The following is a 16,923-nucleotide window of genomic DNA, read 5'->3' as shown; positions in this document are numbered from 1 at the left end:
TCCCGCTTTGTGTAAATCCTTCCCTGGTGCCAGGCCTGGGATGTGACAGGAGGGCGGCGCCGGCAGAGACACGGACCAGCCAAAAGGTTAAACGCGGGAACAACAACCATGTGACTGTCCCTCCCCTGGCTGATCATCACGTATGTGCCTAGCATGTTTAACCCCTTGTGAGCCTCCTCCCACTGCCCCCGCTGTCACCAGGTCATGTAACAAGGACCACAATCCCCACAATCCCCCAGGGCATGAAATCCCCTGTAAACCGGATTATGCAGCAGATTAAGAGATTATGAAGTGTCCTGGGAGCAGCGAGATGCCGGCCAAAAAACAAGGTACCGGAGCTCCCCCTCTACCCCACCCAGGGGTCCCCCGATCTTATCATACTGCAGGATGAGGAGGGTATCAGGTGATCTATGTACAGGCGGTCCCCTACTTACAGACGACCCATAGTTACAGACAGACCCCTGTGGATGTTACTATAGTCCCAGGCTGCAGGGATCAGCTGTACGGTGTCTGTAATGAAGATTTATTCTTGGTCCAATTACAGCAAAAAATATTTAAACTCCAATTGTCACTGGGGCCAAAAATATTTCTGTCTGGATCTATAATTATAAAATATGCAGTTTCGACTTACATACAAATTCAACTTAAAAACTAACCTCCGGACCCCATCTTGTACGTAACCCAGGGACTGCCTGTATTTATTACTTCACGGACCTGATACAACGTATTCTGACCCTACAACCTGTACACAGATCTATAGTATAGGGGGAGGGGTGTATTACATGTGTGATATTACATGGGGGGAGGGGGTGTATTACATGTGTGATATTACATGGGGGAGGGGGTGTATTACATGTGTGATATTACATGGGGGAGGGGGTGTATTACATGTGTGATATTACATGGGGGGAGGGGGTGTATTACATGTGTGATATTACATGGGGGGAGGGGGTGTATTACATGTGTGATATTACATGGGGGGAGGGGTGTATTACATGTGTGATATTACATGGGGGAGGGGGGTGTATTACATGTGTGATATTACATGGGGGGAGGGGTGTATTACATGTGTGATATTACATGGGGGAGGGGGTGTATTACATGTGTGATATTACATGGGGGAGGGGGTGTATTACATGTGTGATATTACATGGGGGAGGGGGTGTATTACATGTGTGATATTACATGGGGGGAGGGGGTGTATTACATGTGTGATATTACATGGGGGGAGGGGTGTATTACATGTGTGATATTACATGGGGGGAGGGGTGTATTACATGTGTGATATTACATGGGGGAGGGGTGTATTACATGTGTGATATTACATAGGAGGGGGGTGTATTACATGTGTGATATTACATGGGGGGAGGGGGTGTATTACATGTGTGATATTACATGGGGGGAGGGGGTGTATTACATGTGTGATATTACATGGGGGAGGGGTGTATTACATGTGTGATATTACATGGGGGGAGGGGTGTATTACATGTGTGATATTACATGGGGGAGGGGGTGTATTACATGTGTGATATTACATGGGGGAGGGGTGTATTACATGTGTGATATTACATGGGGGAGGGGTGTATTACATGTGTGATATTACATGGGGGGAGGAGGTGTATTACATGTGTGATATTACATGGGGGAGGGGTGTATTACATGTGTGATATTACATGGGGGAGGGGTGTATTACATGTGTGATATTACATGGGGGGAGGGGGGTGTATTACATGTGTGATATTACATGGGGGGAGGGGGTGTATTACATGTGTGATATTACATGGGGGGAGGGGGTGTATTACATGTGTGATATTACATGGGGGGAGGGGGTGTATTACATGTGTGATATTACATGGGGGGAGGGGGTGTATTACATGTGTGATATTACATGGGGGGAGGGGTGTATTACATGTGTGATATTACATGGGGGGAGGGGGGTGTATTACATGTGTGATATTACATGGGGGGAGGAGGTGTATTACATGTGTGATATTACATGGGGGAGGGGTGTATTACATGTGTGATATTACATGGGGGAGGGGGTGTATTACATGTGTGATATTACATGGGGGGGGGTGTATTACATGTGTGATATTACATGGGGGAGGGGGTGTATTACATGTGTGATATTACATGGGGGGAGGGGGTGTATTACATGTGTGATATTACATGGGGGGAGGGGGTGTATTACATGTGTGATATTACATGGGGGGAGGGGTGTATTACATGTGTGATATTACATGGGGGAGGGGTGTATTACATGTGTGATATTACATGTGGGGAGGGGTGTATTACATGTGTGATATTACATGGGGGAGGGGGTGTATTACATGTGTGATATTACATGGGGGGAGAGGGGTGTATTACATGTGTGATATTACATGGGGGGAGGGGGTGTATTACATGTGTGATATTACATGGGGGAGGGGGTGTATTACATGTGTGATATTACATGGGGGGAGGGGGGTGTATTACATGTGTGATATTACATGGGGGGAGGAGGTGTATTACATGTGTGATATTACATGGGGGGAGGGGGTGTATTACATGTGTGATATTACATGGGGGGAGGGGGGTGTATTACATGTGTGATATTACATGGGGGGAGGGGGGTGTATTACATGTGTGATATTACATGGGGGGAGGGGGGTGTATTACATGTGTGATATTACATGGGGGAGGGGTGTATTTCATGTGTGATATTACATGGGGGAGGGGGTGTATTACATGTGTGATATTACATGGGGGGAGGGGGTGTATTACATGTGTGATATTACATGGGGGAGGGGGTGTATTACATGTGTGATATTACATGGGGGAGGAGGTGTATTACATGTGTGATATTACATGGGGGGAGGGGTGTATTACATGTGTGATATTACATGGGGGAGGAGAGTGTATTACATGTGTGATATTACATGGGGGAGGGGTGTATTACATGTGTGATATTACATGGGGGGAGGGGGGTGTATTACATGTGTGATATTACATGGGGGGAGGGGTGTATTACATGTGTGATATTACATGGGGGGAGGGGGGTGTATTACATGTGTGATATTACATGGGGGGAGGGGATGTATTACATGTGTGATATTACATGGGGGAGGGGGTGTATTACATGAGTGATATTACATGGGGGGAGGTGTGTATTACATGTGTGATATTACATGGGGGGAGGGGGTGTATTACATGTGTGATATTACATGGGGGGAGGGGTGTATTACATGTGTGATATTACATGGTGGAGGGGGTGTATTACATGAGTGATATTACATGGGGGGAGGTGTGTATTACATGTGTGATATTACATGGGGGGAGGGGGTGTATTACATGTGTGATATTACATGGGGGAGGGGTGTATTACATGTGTGATATTACATGGGGGGAGGGGTGTATTACATGTGTGATATTACATGGGGGAGGGGGTATATTACATGTGTGATATTACATGGGGGAGGGGGTGTATTACATGTGTGATATTACATAGGGGGAGTGGTGTATTACATGTGTGATATTACATGGGGGAGGGGGGTGTATTACATGTGTGATATTACATGGGGGGAGGGGGTGTATTACATGGGGGGGAGGGGGTGTATTACATGTGTGATATTACATGGGGGAGGGGGGTGTATTACATGTGTGATATTACATGGGGGAGGGGTGTATTACATGTGTGATATTACATGGGGGAGGGGTGTATTACATGTGTGATATTACATGGGGGAGGGGTGTATTACATGTGTGATATTACATGGGGGAGGGGTGTATTACATGTGTGATATTACATGGGGGGGTGTATTACATGTGTGATATTACATGGGGGAGGGGGTGTATTACATGTGTGATATTACATGGGGGAGGGGGGTGTATTACATGTGTGATATTACATGGGGGAGGGGTGTATTACATGTGTGATATTACATGGGGGGAGGGGGGTGTATTACATGTGTGATATTACATGGGGGGAGGGGGGTGTATTACATGTGTGATATTACATGGGGGAGGGGGGTGTATTACATGTGTGATATTACATGGGGGGAGGGGGGTGTATTACATGTGTGATATTACATGGGGGGAGGGGGTGTATTACATGTGTGATATTACATGGGGGGAGGGGGTGTATTACATGTGTGATATTACATGGGGAGGGGGGTGTATTACATGTGTGATATTACATGGGGGAGGGGTGTATTACATGTGTGATATTACATGGGGGGAGGGGGGCGTATTACATGTGTGATATTACATGGGGGAGGGGGTGTATTACATGTGTGATATTACATGGGGGAGGGGGGTGTATTACATGTGTGATATTACATGGGGGGAGGGGGGTGTATTACATGTGTGATATTACATGTGTGCTATTACATGGGGGAGGAGGTGTATTACATGTGTGATATTACATGGGGGAGGGGGGTGTATTACATGTGTGATATTACATGGGGGGAGGGGGTGTATTACATGTGTGATATTACATGGAGGAGGGGTGTATTACATGTGTGATATTACATGGGGGAGGGGGTGTATTACATGTGTGATATTACATGGGGGAGGGGGTGTATTACATGTGTGATATTACATGGGGGGAGGGGGTGTATTACATGTGTGATATTACATGGGGGGAGGGGGTGTATTACATGTGTGATATTACATGGGGGAGGGGGTGTATTACATGTGTGATATTACATGGGGGGAGGGGGGTGTATTACATGTGTGATATTACATGGGGGGAGGGGTGTATAAGATGTGTGATATTACATGGGGGGAGGGGTAGTATTACATGTGTGATATTACATGGGGGGAGGGGGTGTATTACATGTGTGATATTACATGGGGGAGAGGGTGTATTACATGTGTGATATTACATGGGGGGAGGGGGTGTATTACATGTGTGATATTACATGGGGGAGGGGGGTGTATTACATGTGTGATATTACATGGGGGAGGGGGTGTATTACATGTGTGATATTACATGGGGGGAGGGGGGTGTATTACATGTGTGATATTACATGGGGGGAGGGGTGTATAAGATGTGTGATATTACATGGGGGGAGGGGTGTATTACATGTGTGATATTACATGGGGGGAGGGGTGTATTACATGTGTGATATTACATGGGGGGAGGGGGTGTATTACATGTGTGATATTACATGGGGGAGGGGTGTATAACATGTGTGATATTACATGGGGGGAGGGGGTGTATTACATGTGTGATATTACATGGGGGAGGGGGTGTATTACATGTGTGATATTACATGGGGGGAGGGGGTGTATTACATGTGTGATATTACATGGGGGAGGGGGGTGTATTACATGTGTGATATTACATGGGGGAGGGGTGTATTACATGTGTGATATTACATGTGGGAGGGGTGTATTACATGTGTGATATTACATGGGGGAGGGGTGTATTACATGTGTGATATTACATGGGGGAGGGGTGTATTACATGTGTGATATTACATGGGGGGGTGTATTACATGTGTGATATTACATGGGGGAGGGGGTGTATTACATGTGTGATATTACATGGGGGAGGGGGGTGTATTACATGTGTGATATTACATGGGGGAGGGGTGTATTACATGTGTGATATTACATGGGGGGAGGGGGGTGTATTACATGTGTGATATTACATGGGGGGAGGGGGGTGTATTACATGTGTGATATTACATGGGGGAGGGGGGTGTATTACATGTGTGATATTACATGGGGGGAGGGGGGTGTATTACATGTGTGATATTACATGGGGGGAGGGGGTGTATTACATGTGTGATATTACATGGGGGGAGGGGGTGTATTACATGTGTGATATTACATGGGGAGGGGGGTGTATTACATGTGTGATATTACATGGGGGAGGGGTGTATTACATGTGTGATATTACATGGGGGGAGGGGGGTGTATTACATGTGTGATATTACATGGGGGGAGGGGGTGTATTACATGTGTGATATTACATGGGGGAGGGGTGTATTACATGTGTGATATTACATGGGGGAGGGGTGTATTACATGTGTGATATTACATGGGGGGAGGGGGTGTATTACATGTGTGATATTACATGGGGGGAGGGGGTGTATTACATGTGTGATATTACATGGGGGGAGGGGGTGTATTACATGAGTGATATTACATGGGGGGAGGGGGTGTATTACATGTGTGATATTACATGGGGGGAGGGGGTGTATTACATGAGTGATATTACATGGGGGGAGGGGGTGTATTACATGTGTGATATTACATGGGGGGAGGGGTGTATTACATGTGTGATATTACATGGGGGAGGGGTGTATTACATGTGTGATATTACATGGGGGAGGGGGTGTATTACATGTGTGATATTACATGGGGGAGGGGGTGTATTACATGTGTGATATTACATGGGGGAGGGGGCTGTATTACATGTGTGATATTACATGGGGGAGGGGGTGTATTACATGTGTGATATTACATGGGGGAGGGGGGTGTATTACATGTGTGATATTACATAGGGGGAGGGGTGTATTACATGTGTGATATTACATGGGGGGAGGGGTGTATTACATGTGTGATATTACATGGGGGGAGGGGGGTGTATTACATGTGTGATATTACATGGGGGGAGGGGTGTATTACATGTGTGATATTACATGGGGGGAGGGGTGTATTACATGTGTGATATTACATGGGGGGAGGGGGTGTATTACATGTGTGATATTACATGGGGGAGGGGGGTGTATTACATGTGTGATATTACATGGGGGGAGGGGGTGTATTACATGTGTGATATTACATGGGGGGAGGGGGGTGTATTACATGTGTGATATTACATGGGGGGAGGGGGGTGTATTACATGTGTGATATTACATGGGGGGAGGGGGTGTATTACATGTGTGATATTACATGGGGGGAGGGGGGTGTATTACATGTGTGATATTACATGGGGGGAGGGGGGTGTATTACATGTTTGATATTACATGGGGGGAGGGGGGTGTATTACATGTGTGATATTACATGGGGGGAGGGGGGTGTATTACATGTGTGATATTACATGGGGGGAGGGGGGTGTATTACATGTTTGATATTACATGGGGGGAGGGGGGTGTATTACATGTGTGATATTACATGGGGGAGGGGTGTATTACATGTGTGATATTACATGGGGGGAGGGGGTGTATTACATGTGTGATATTACATGGGGGGAGGGGGTGTATTACATGTGTGATATTACATGGGGGGAGGGGTGTATTACATGTGTAATATTACATGGGGGAGGGGGTGTATTACATGTGTGATATTACATGGGGGAGGGGGTGTATTACATGTGTGATATTACATGGGGGGAGGGATGTATTACATGTGTGATATTACATGGGGGAGGGGTGTATTACATGTGTGATATTACATGGGGGGAGGGGTGTATTACATGTGTGATATTACATGGGGGAGGGGTGTATTACATGTGTGATATTACATGGGGGGAGGGGTGTATTACATGTGTGATATTACATGGGGGAGGGGGGTGTATTACATGTGTGATATTACATGGGAGAGGGGGTGTATTACATGTGTGATATTACATGGGGGGAGGGGTGTATTACATGTGTGATATTACATGGGGGGAGGGGGTGTATTACATGTGTGATATTACATGGGGGGAGGGGGGTGTATTACATGTGTGATATTACATGGGGGGAGGGGTGTATTACATGTGTGATATTACATGGGGGAGGGGTGTATTACATGTGTGATATTACATGGGGGGAGGGGTGTATTACATGTGTGATATTACATGGGGGAGGGGTGTATTACATGTGAGATATTACATGGGGGGAGGGGGTGTATTACATGTGTGATATTACATGGGGGAGGGGGTGTATTACATGTGTGATATTACATGGGAGAGGGGGTGTATTACATGTGTGATATTGCATGGGGGGAGGGGTGTATTACATGTGTGATATTGCATGGGGGGAGGGGGTGTATTACATGTGTGATATTACATGGGGGGAGGGGGGTGTATTACATGTTTGATATTACATGGGGGGAGGGGGGTGTATTACATGTGTGATATTACCTGGGGGAGGGGTGTATTACATGTGTGATATTACATGGGGGGAGGGGTGTATTACATGTGTGATATTACATGGGGGGAGGGGGTGTATTACATGTGTGATATTACATGGGGGGAGGGGTGTATTACATGTGTGATATTACATGGGGGGAGGGGTGTATTACATGTGTGATATTACATGGGGGGAGGGGTGTATTACATGTGTGATATTACATGGGGTAGGGGGTGTATTACATGTGTGATATTACATGGGGGGAGGGGGTGTATTACATGTGTGATATTACATGGGGGGAGGGGGTGTATTACATGTGTGATATTACATGGGGGGAGGGGTGTATTACATGTGTGATATTACATGGGGGAGGGGTGTATCACATGTCTGATATTACATGGGGGAGGGGTGTATTACATGTGTGATATTACATGGGGGGAGGGGTGTATTACATGTGTGATATTACATGGGGGGAGGGGGTGTATTACATGGGAGGAGGAGGTGTATTACATGTGTGATATTACATGGGGGAGGGGGTGTATTACATGTGTGATATTACATGGGGGAGGGGGTGTATTACATGTGTGATATTACATGGGGGGAGGGGGTGTATTACATGTGTGATATTACATGGGGGGAGGGGGTGTATTACATGAGTGATATTACATGGGGGGAGGGGGTGTATTACATGTGTGATATTACATGGGGGGAGGGGGTGTATTACATGAGTGATATTACATGGGGGGAGGGGGTGTATTACATGTGTGATATTACATGGGGGGAGGGGTGTATTACATGTGTGATATTACATAGGGGGAGGGGTGTATTACATGTGTGATATTACATGGGGGAGGGGTGTATTACATGTGTGATATTACATGGGGGGAGGGGTGTATTACATGTGTGATATTACATGGGGGAGGGGGTGTATTACATGTGTGATATTACATGGGGGAGGGGTGTATTACATGTGTGATATTACATGGGGGAGGGGTGTATTACATGTGTGATATTACATGGGGGGAGGAGGTGTATTACATGTGTGATATTACATGGGGGAGGGGTGTATTACATGTGTGATATTACATGGGGGAGGGGTGTATCACATGTGTGATATTACATGGGGGAGGGGTGTATTACATGTGTGATATTACATGGGGGGAGGGGGTGTATTACATGTGTGATATTACATGGGGGGAGGGGGTGTATTACATGAGTGATATTACATGGGGGGAGGGGGTGTATTACATGTGTGATATTACATGGGGGGAGGGGTGTATTACATGTGTGATATTACATAGGGGGAGGGGTGTATTACATGTGTGATATTACATGGGGGGAGGGGTGTATTACATGTGTGATATTACATGGGGGAGGGGGTGTATTACATGTGTGATATTACATGGGGGGAGGGGGTGTATTACATGTGTGATATTACATGGGGGGAGGGGTGTATTACATGTGTGATATTACATGGGGGAGGGGTGTATCACATGTGTGATATTACATGGGGGAGGGGTGTATTACATGTGTGATATTACATGGGGGGAGGGGTGTATTACATGGGGGGAGGAGGTGTATTACATGTGTGATATTACATGGGGGAGGGGGTGTATTACATGTGTGATATTACATGGGGGAGGGGGTGTATTACATGTGTGATATTACATGGGGGGAGGGGGTGTATTACATGTGTGATATTACATGGGGGAGGGGTGTATTACATGTGTGATATTACATGGGGGAGGGGTGTATTACATGTGTGATATTACATGGGGGAGGGGGTGTATTACATGTGTGATATTACATGGGGGAGGGGGGTGTATTACATGTGTGATATTACATGGGGGGAGGGGTGTATTACATGTGTGATATTACATGGGGGGAGGGGGTGTATTACATGTGTGATATTACATGGGGGGAGGGGGGTGTATTACATGTGTGATATTACATGGGGGAGGGGTGTATTACATGTGTGATATTACATGGGAGAGGGGGTGTATTACATGTGTGATATTACATGGGGGAGGGGGTGTATTACATGTGTGATATTACATGGGGGAGGGGGTGTATTACATGTGTGATATTACATGGGGAGGGGGTGTATTACATGTGTGATATTACATAGGGGAGGGGGTGTATTACATGTGTGATATTACATGGGGGGAGGGGGTGTATTACATGTGTGATATTACATGGGGGGAGGGGTGTATTACATGTGTGATATTACATGGGGGGAGGGGGGTGTATTACATGTGTGATATTACATGGGGGGAGGGGGGTGTATTACATGTGTGATATTACATGGGGGAGGGGTGTATTACATGTGTGATATTACATGGGGGAGGGGGTGTATTACATGTGTGATATTACATGTGGAGGGGGTGTATTACATGTGTGATATTACATGGGGGGAGGGGTGTATTACATGTGTGATATTACATGGGGGGAGGGAGTGTATTACATGTGTGATATTACATGGGGGAGGGGATGTATTACATGTGTGATATTACATGGGGGAGGGGGTGTATTACATGTGTGATATTACATGGGGGGAGGGGTGTATTACATGTGTGATATTACATGGGGGGAGGGGGTGTATTACATGTGTGATATTACATGGGGGGAGGGGTGTATTACATGTGTGATATTACATGGGGGGAGGGGGGTGTATTACATGTGTGATATTACATGGGGGAGGGGGTGTATTACATGTGTGATATTACATGGGGAGGGGGTGTATTACATGTGTGATATTACATGGGGGGAGGGGGGTGTATTACATGTGTGATATTACATGGGGGAGGGGTGTATTACATGTGTGATATTACATAGGGGAGGGGGTGTATTACATGTGTGATATTACATGGGGGGAGGGGGTGTATTACATGTGTGATATTACATGGGGGAGGGGTGTATTACATGTGTGATATTACATGGGGGGAGGGGGTGTATTACATGTGTGATATTACATGGGGGAGGGGTGTATTACATGTGTGATATTACATGGGGGAGGGGTGTATTACATGTGTGATATTACATGGGGGGAGGGGGGTGTATTACATGTGTGATATTACATGGGGGGAGGGGGGTGTATTACATGGGGGGAGGAGGTGTATTACATGTGTGATATTACATGGGGGAGGGGGTGTATTACATGTGTGATATTACATGGGGGAGGGGGTGTATTACATGTGTGATATTACATGGGGGGAGGGGGTGTATTACATGTGTGATATTACATGGGGGAGGGGTGTATTACATGTGTGATATTACATGGGGGGAGGGGGGTGTATTACATGTGTGATATTACATGGGGGGAGGGGGTGTATTACATGTGTGATATTACATGGGGGGAGGGGGGTGTATTACATGTGTGATATTACATGGGGGGAGGGGGTGTATTACATGGGGGGAGGAGGTGTATTACATGTGTGATATTACTTGGGGGAGGGGGTGTATTACATGTGTGATATTACATGGGGGGAGGGGGTGTATTACATGTGTGATATTACATGGGGGGAGGGGGTGTATTACATGTGTGATATTACATGCGGGAGGGGGTGTATTACATGTGTGATATTACATGGGGGGAGGGGGTGTATTACATGTGTGATATTACATGGGGGAGGGGTGTATTACATGTGTGATATTACATGGGGGAGGGGTGTATTACATGTGTGATATTACATGGGGGAGGGGTGTATTACATGTGTGATATTACATGGGGGGAGGGGGGTGTATTACATGTGTGATATTACATGGGGGGAGGGGGGTGTATTACATGTGTGATATTACATGGGGGGAGGGGTGTATTACATGTGTGATATTACATGGGGGGAGAGGGGTGTATTACATGTGTGATATTACATGAGGGGAGGGGGTGTATTACATGTGTGATATTACATGGGGGGAGGGGTGTATTACATGTGTGATATTACATGGGGGGAGGGGTGTATTACATGTGTGATATTACATGGGGGGAGGGGTGTATTACATGTGTGATATAACATGGGGGGAGGGGTGTATTACATGTGTGATATTACATGGGGGGAGGGGTGTATTACATGTGTGATATAACATGGGGGGAGGGGGTGTATTACATGTGTGATATTACATGGGGGGAGGGGTGTATTACATGTGTGATATAACATGGGGGGAGGGGTGTATTACATGTGTGATATAACATGGGGGGAGGGGTGTATTACATGTGTGATATAACATGGGGGGAGGGGTGTATTACATGTGTGATATAACATGGGGGGAGGGGTGTATTACATGTGTGATATTACATGGGGGGAGGGGTGTATTACATGTGTGATATTACATGGGGGGAGGGGGTGTATTACATGTGTGATATTACATGGGGGGAGGGGTGTATTACATGTGTGATATAACATGGGGGGAGGGGGATGGGACGTGGCTCGGCGCTGTTATCTTGGTAAGTTGTGTATGAAGGACAGGATCTCAGAGATAAGGGGTGTCCCCGGGAGGAGAGCGGTGGTCTGCTGGAGAGCTGGGATGAAATCCCCAAATCGAGAAAGGGGCTTGATGTTAAGGGGTTAATAAGTGAGCCAGAGCCTCTAGTCCCGCTCCTCGGCATCAGTCCTGCTCTCTCCTCTGCACCGGGGTTACTGCTCTTCTGATGTGAGCGCTCTCCCCAATGTCCCCTCACGTCCTCCAGTAGGCGGCTCCTCATGGATTCGCTCTTTCATCCATCATATCAGTGGTGAGCCCCGAGGTGGCACAGTGTCAGCGTGGGCTTGTGGGTCTTCCAAGGGTCAGTGAGTGAAGAAATAGTGGTAGGGGTGACATCTGCACCTCCCATAAGTGACACCTTATATATCATATATTGTGGAGTATTGTGTGTCCGGCCTGTTGGGGTCTACCGGTAAATTGAAGGTCTAGGTGATGCCTTGTTTACCTAACCTGCGCTCCTTGGCAGATTCCATGTTTTACATGTTTCCTACTCGCTCTAGGAGTCGTTCCTTACTATTGGGTATTTGAAGGATACATAGAAGTAGATTCCCCTGGTCACATGGTACATGTACATCTTCTGTCTGTCATTCCTATGTCTAGGATAAAAGAGGAAATGCTAGAACGTATGACCTCTTAGGTGGAGAGAAGGACCAGTGCCAGACCCCCAGGGCTTCCACATGTGACACATAGCTCCCAACCGTCCCGATTTTGATGAGACTTTCCCGTTTTTCGTACCTCTGCCCCGCGTCATGGGCAGCTATGAGATTGTCACGGATTCTCCCCCCAGGTCCCGCTGCTGTGTCCCGGCGCTGTGTCCGCATAGTAAATACTTTGAAAGCCTGAACTCACAGTACAGAATGGCTTCTACAGACATCGGGAGGGAATCCTTTTCAGAGAAGTGTCGGCTTAGCGGAGAGCAGGGACCACGTCATCAGGTCAGATCAGCATCTGTCCATATATGGTCACTGCATCTCCTAGGGTTCCCCAGAGCAGACATCGGGAGGGAATCCTTTTCAGAGAAGTGTCGGCTTAGCAGAGATAGCAGGGACCACGTCATCAGGTGCAGATCTCTATCCATATATGGTCACTACATCTCCTAGGGTTCCCCAGAGCAGACATCGGGAGGGAATCCTTTTCAGAGAAGTGTCGGCTTAGCGGAGAGCAGGGACCACGTCATCAGGTCAGATCACCATCTGTCCATATATGGTCACTGCATCTCCTAGGGTTCCCCAGAGCAGACATCGGGAGGGAATCCTTTTCAGAGAAGTGTCGGGTTAGCGGAGAGCAGGGACCACGTCATCAGGCTCAGATCTCTATCCATATATGGTCACTACATCTCCTAGGGTTCCCCAGAGCAGACATCGGGAGGGAATCCTTTTCAGAGAAGTGTCGGCTTAGCTGGAGAGCAGGGACCACGTCATCAGGTCAGATCAGCATCTGTCCATATATGGTCACTGCATCTCCTAGGGTTCCCCAGAGCAGACATCAGGAGGGAATCCTTTTCAGAGAAGTGTCGGGTTAGCTGGAGAGCAGGGACCACGTCATCAGGTCAGATCAGCATCTGTCCATATATGGTCACTGCATCTCCTAGGGCTCCCCAGAGCAGACATCGGGAGGGAATCCTTTTCAGAGAAGTGTCGGGTTAGCTGGAGAGCAGGGACCACGTCATCAGGTCAGATCAGTATCTGTCCATATATGGTCTCCAGGGCTTCCCCAGACACAAGCTCTTTATATAATTAAATTAAATAAAGTTTTGGCCAGGCTGAGATTCTATCCTGGGACCCTCTGCACTATAGACAGAAGCTTAACTAACTGAGCTATAAGCCCAGTGATACAGAGCTGAGGATTTCTGGTAACTAAGACATGTTATCTGCCAGTGTTACACTGTGACACAGACTAATGCACTGATATATAGAGAGGGATCTTCTCAGAGATTATTATTGTAATTATTGAGACTATTATTATTATTATTATAAATTTTATTATTTTTATTATTATGGAGATGATTATTAATAATGGTCAAAAAAATAATAATAATAATCTCCATAATAATAATAATAATAATAATAATAGTCTCAATAATTACAATAATCTGAGAAGATCCCTCCCTATATACCAAGGCAGTATATAGTCATAGTTCTTAGTTACCAAAATTCTCCACCTTGTTAATCACAGAGTTTATAGCTCAGTGGGTTGAGGCGCTGTGTTATTATTGTTCGTGGACACTGCAGGTTCTGGGTTCAAATCCCAATGAGGATAATTTTTTTTTTTTATTGAGATGATTTTTATTATTTTAATATGGCTAAAATTTGGGGCGTGGCCAGGGAGTGATTGGGGGTGTGGCTTAGGGGGATCGCGTGCTGCCATTTTGTCCCTCTTTCCCTTTCACAAATGTTGGGAGGTATGTGTGACAGAAATGTAATTCAACAAGCTCCGCGCACCCCAGAGCACCCCATAGCATAGTCTGTGCAGGGGGAAACCCATTAAGCTATGTGCCGGGGCTCCTGGTGGGGACACTCCTTATACATAGCCACTCCGATGCCACTCTGTCTGGCTTGTCCTCTCATCGTTCCAGCTATCCAGATGTCTTCAGCAAGAATGATGAAGGCTGCGATGGTTCTCCTGATCTGTCCTTGGATCCACTCCACCCCAGGGTTCTGTCTATCAGTTATTGTTGCCAGAGGCCCCAGTGGTGTTTTGTTATATTAGAGGATGTGGAGAGACAGTAACTCTACATCCATGACTAGTAAAGGCTCAAACATCTCATATACATGAGTCTCCGAACTTTTCAACAGGTTGATAGGCTGAAATTTTTCAATGCTGGATCTTCAGGATTCAAACAATTTCATCTGTATTCGATGAGGCCACAATATTAAGAATCCCATGTCATGTTTTTGGGCGTGCCCCAGCAGTCTAAGAATTCTCCAAAAACCTATTCCACGAAGAATTGTCTGTGTAGTGATTTATCTGAAGGACAATCTGATTTACTCCCCCTGGGCTCCTCTGCTCCTGGCGTAAAGGTCCCTGGGCTCTCCACTGCTCCTGGTGTGAAGGTCCCTGGGCTCTCCACTGCTCCTGGCGTGAAGGTCCCTGGGCTCTCCACTGCTCCTGGCGTGAAGGTCCCTGGGCTCTCCTCTGCTCACGGCGTGAAGGCCCCTGGGCTCTCCACTGCTCCTGGTGTGAAGGCCCCTGGGCTCTCCACTGATCCTGGCGTGAAGGCCCCTGAGCTCTCCACTGCTCCTGGCGTGAAGGCCCCTGGGATCTCCACTGCTCCTGGCGTGAAGGCCCCTGGGCTCTCCTCTGCTCCTGGCGTGAAGGCCCCTGGGCTCTCCACTGCTCCTGGCGTGAAGGTCCCTGGGCTCTCCACTGCTCCTGGCGTGAAGGTCCCTGGGCTCTCCACTGCTCCTGGCGTGAAGGTCCCTGGGCTCTCCACTGCTCCTGGCGTGAAGCCCCCTGGGCTCTCCACTGCTCCTGGTGTGAAGGCCCCTGGGCTCTCCACTGCTCCTGACGTGAAGGCCCCTGGACTCTCCACTGCTCCTGACTTGAAGGTCCCTGGGCTCTCCTCTGCTACTGGTGTGAAGGCCCCTGGGCTCTCCACTGCTCCTGGCGTGAAGGCCCCTGGACTCTCCACTGCTCCTGGTGTATAGGCCCCTGGGCTCTCCACTGATCCTGGCGTGAAGGCCCCTGGGCTCTCCTCTGCTCCTGGCGTGAAGGCCCCTGGACTCTCCACTGCTCCTGGCGTGAAGGCCCCTGGGCTCTCCACTGCTCCTGGTGTGAAGGCCCCTGGGCTCTCCTCTGCTCCTGGCGTGAAGGTCCCTGGGCTCTCCTCTGCTCCTGGCGTGAAGGTCCCTGGGCTCTCCTCTGCTCCTGACTTGAAGGCCCCTGGGCTCTCCACTGCTCCTGGCGTGAAGGTCCCTGGGCTCTCCACTGCTCCTGACGTGAAGGTCCCTGGGCTCTCCACTTCTCCTAGCGTGAAGGTCCCTGGGCTCTCCACTGCTCCTGGTGTATAGGCCCCTGGGCTCTCCTCTGCTCCTGGCGTGAAGGCCCCTGGACTCTCCACTGCTCCTGGTGTATAGGCCCCTGGGCTCTCCACTGATCCTGGCGTGAAGGCCCCTGGGCTCTCCTCTGCTCCTGGCGTGAAGGCCCCTGGACTCTCCACTGCTCCTGGCGTGAAGGCCCCTGGGCTCTCCACTGCTCCTGGTGTGAAGGCCCCTGGGCTCTCCTCTGCTCCTGGCGTGAAGGTCCCTGGGCTCTCCTCTGCTCCTGGCGTGAAGGTCCCTGGGCTCTCCTCTGCTCCTGACTTGAAGGCCCCTGGGCTCTCCACTGCTCCTGGCGTGAAGGTCCCTGGGCTCTCCACTGCTCCTGACGTGAAGGTCCCTGGGCTCTCCACTTCTCC

At 48.0% G+C, this 16,923-nt stretch overlaps 1 protein-coding gene across 1 annotated transcript in view; it reads left to right on the top strand.

Annotated features, from left to right (window-relative positions):
- The first annotated feature begins 237 nt into the window (after nucleotides 1–237).
- Nucleotides 238–16,923, top strand: part of LOC140128823 (disks large homolog 1-like) — a 95,987-nt gene continuing 79,301 nt past the window's right edge. Inside the window, exon 1 of the mRNA XM_072150526.1 lies at nucleotides 238–329. Coding sequence (XP_072006627.1) covers nucleotides 287–329 — 43 coding nt within the window. The 5' untranslated portion in view covers nucleotides 238–286. The remainder of the gene's footprint in view (nucleotides 330–16,923) is intronic.

This window comes from Engystomops pustulosus, chromosome 4 (assembly GCF_040894005.1).
Source record: "Engystomops pustulosus chromosome 4, aEngPut4.maternal, whole genome shotgun sequence".
NCBI lineage: Eukaryota > Metazoa > Chordata > Amphibia > Anura > Leptodactylidae > Engystomops > Engystomops pustulosus.
Note: the sequence above shows the minus strand (reverse complement) of the source record. Positions and strands in the feature narration are given on the sequence as shown.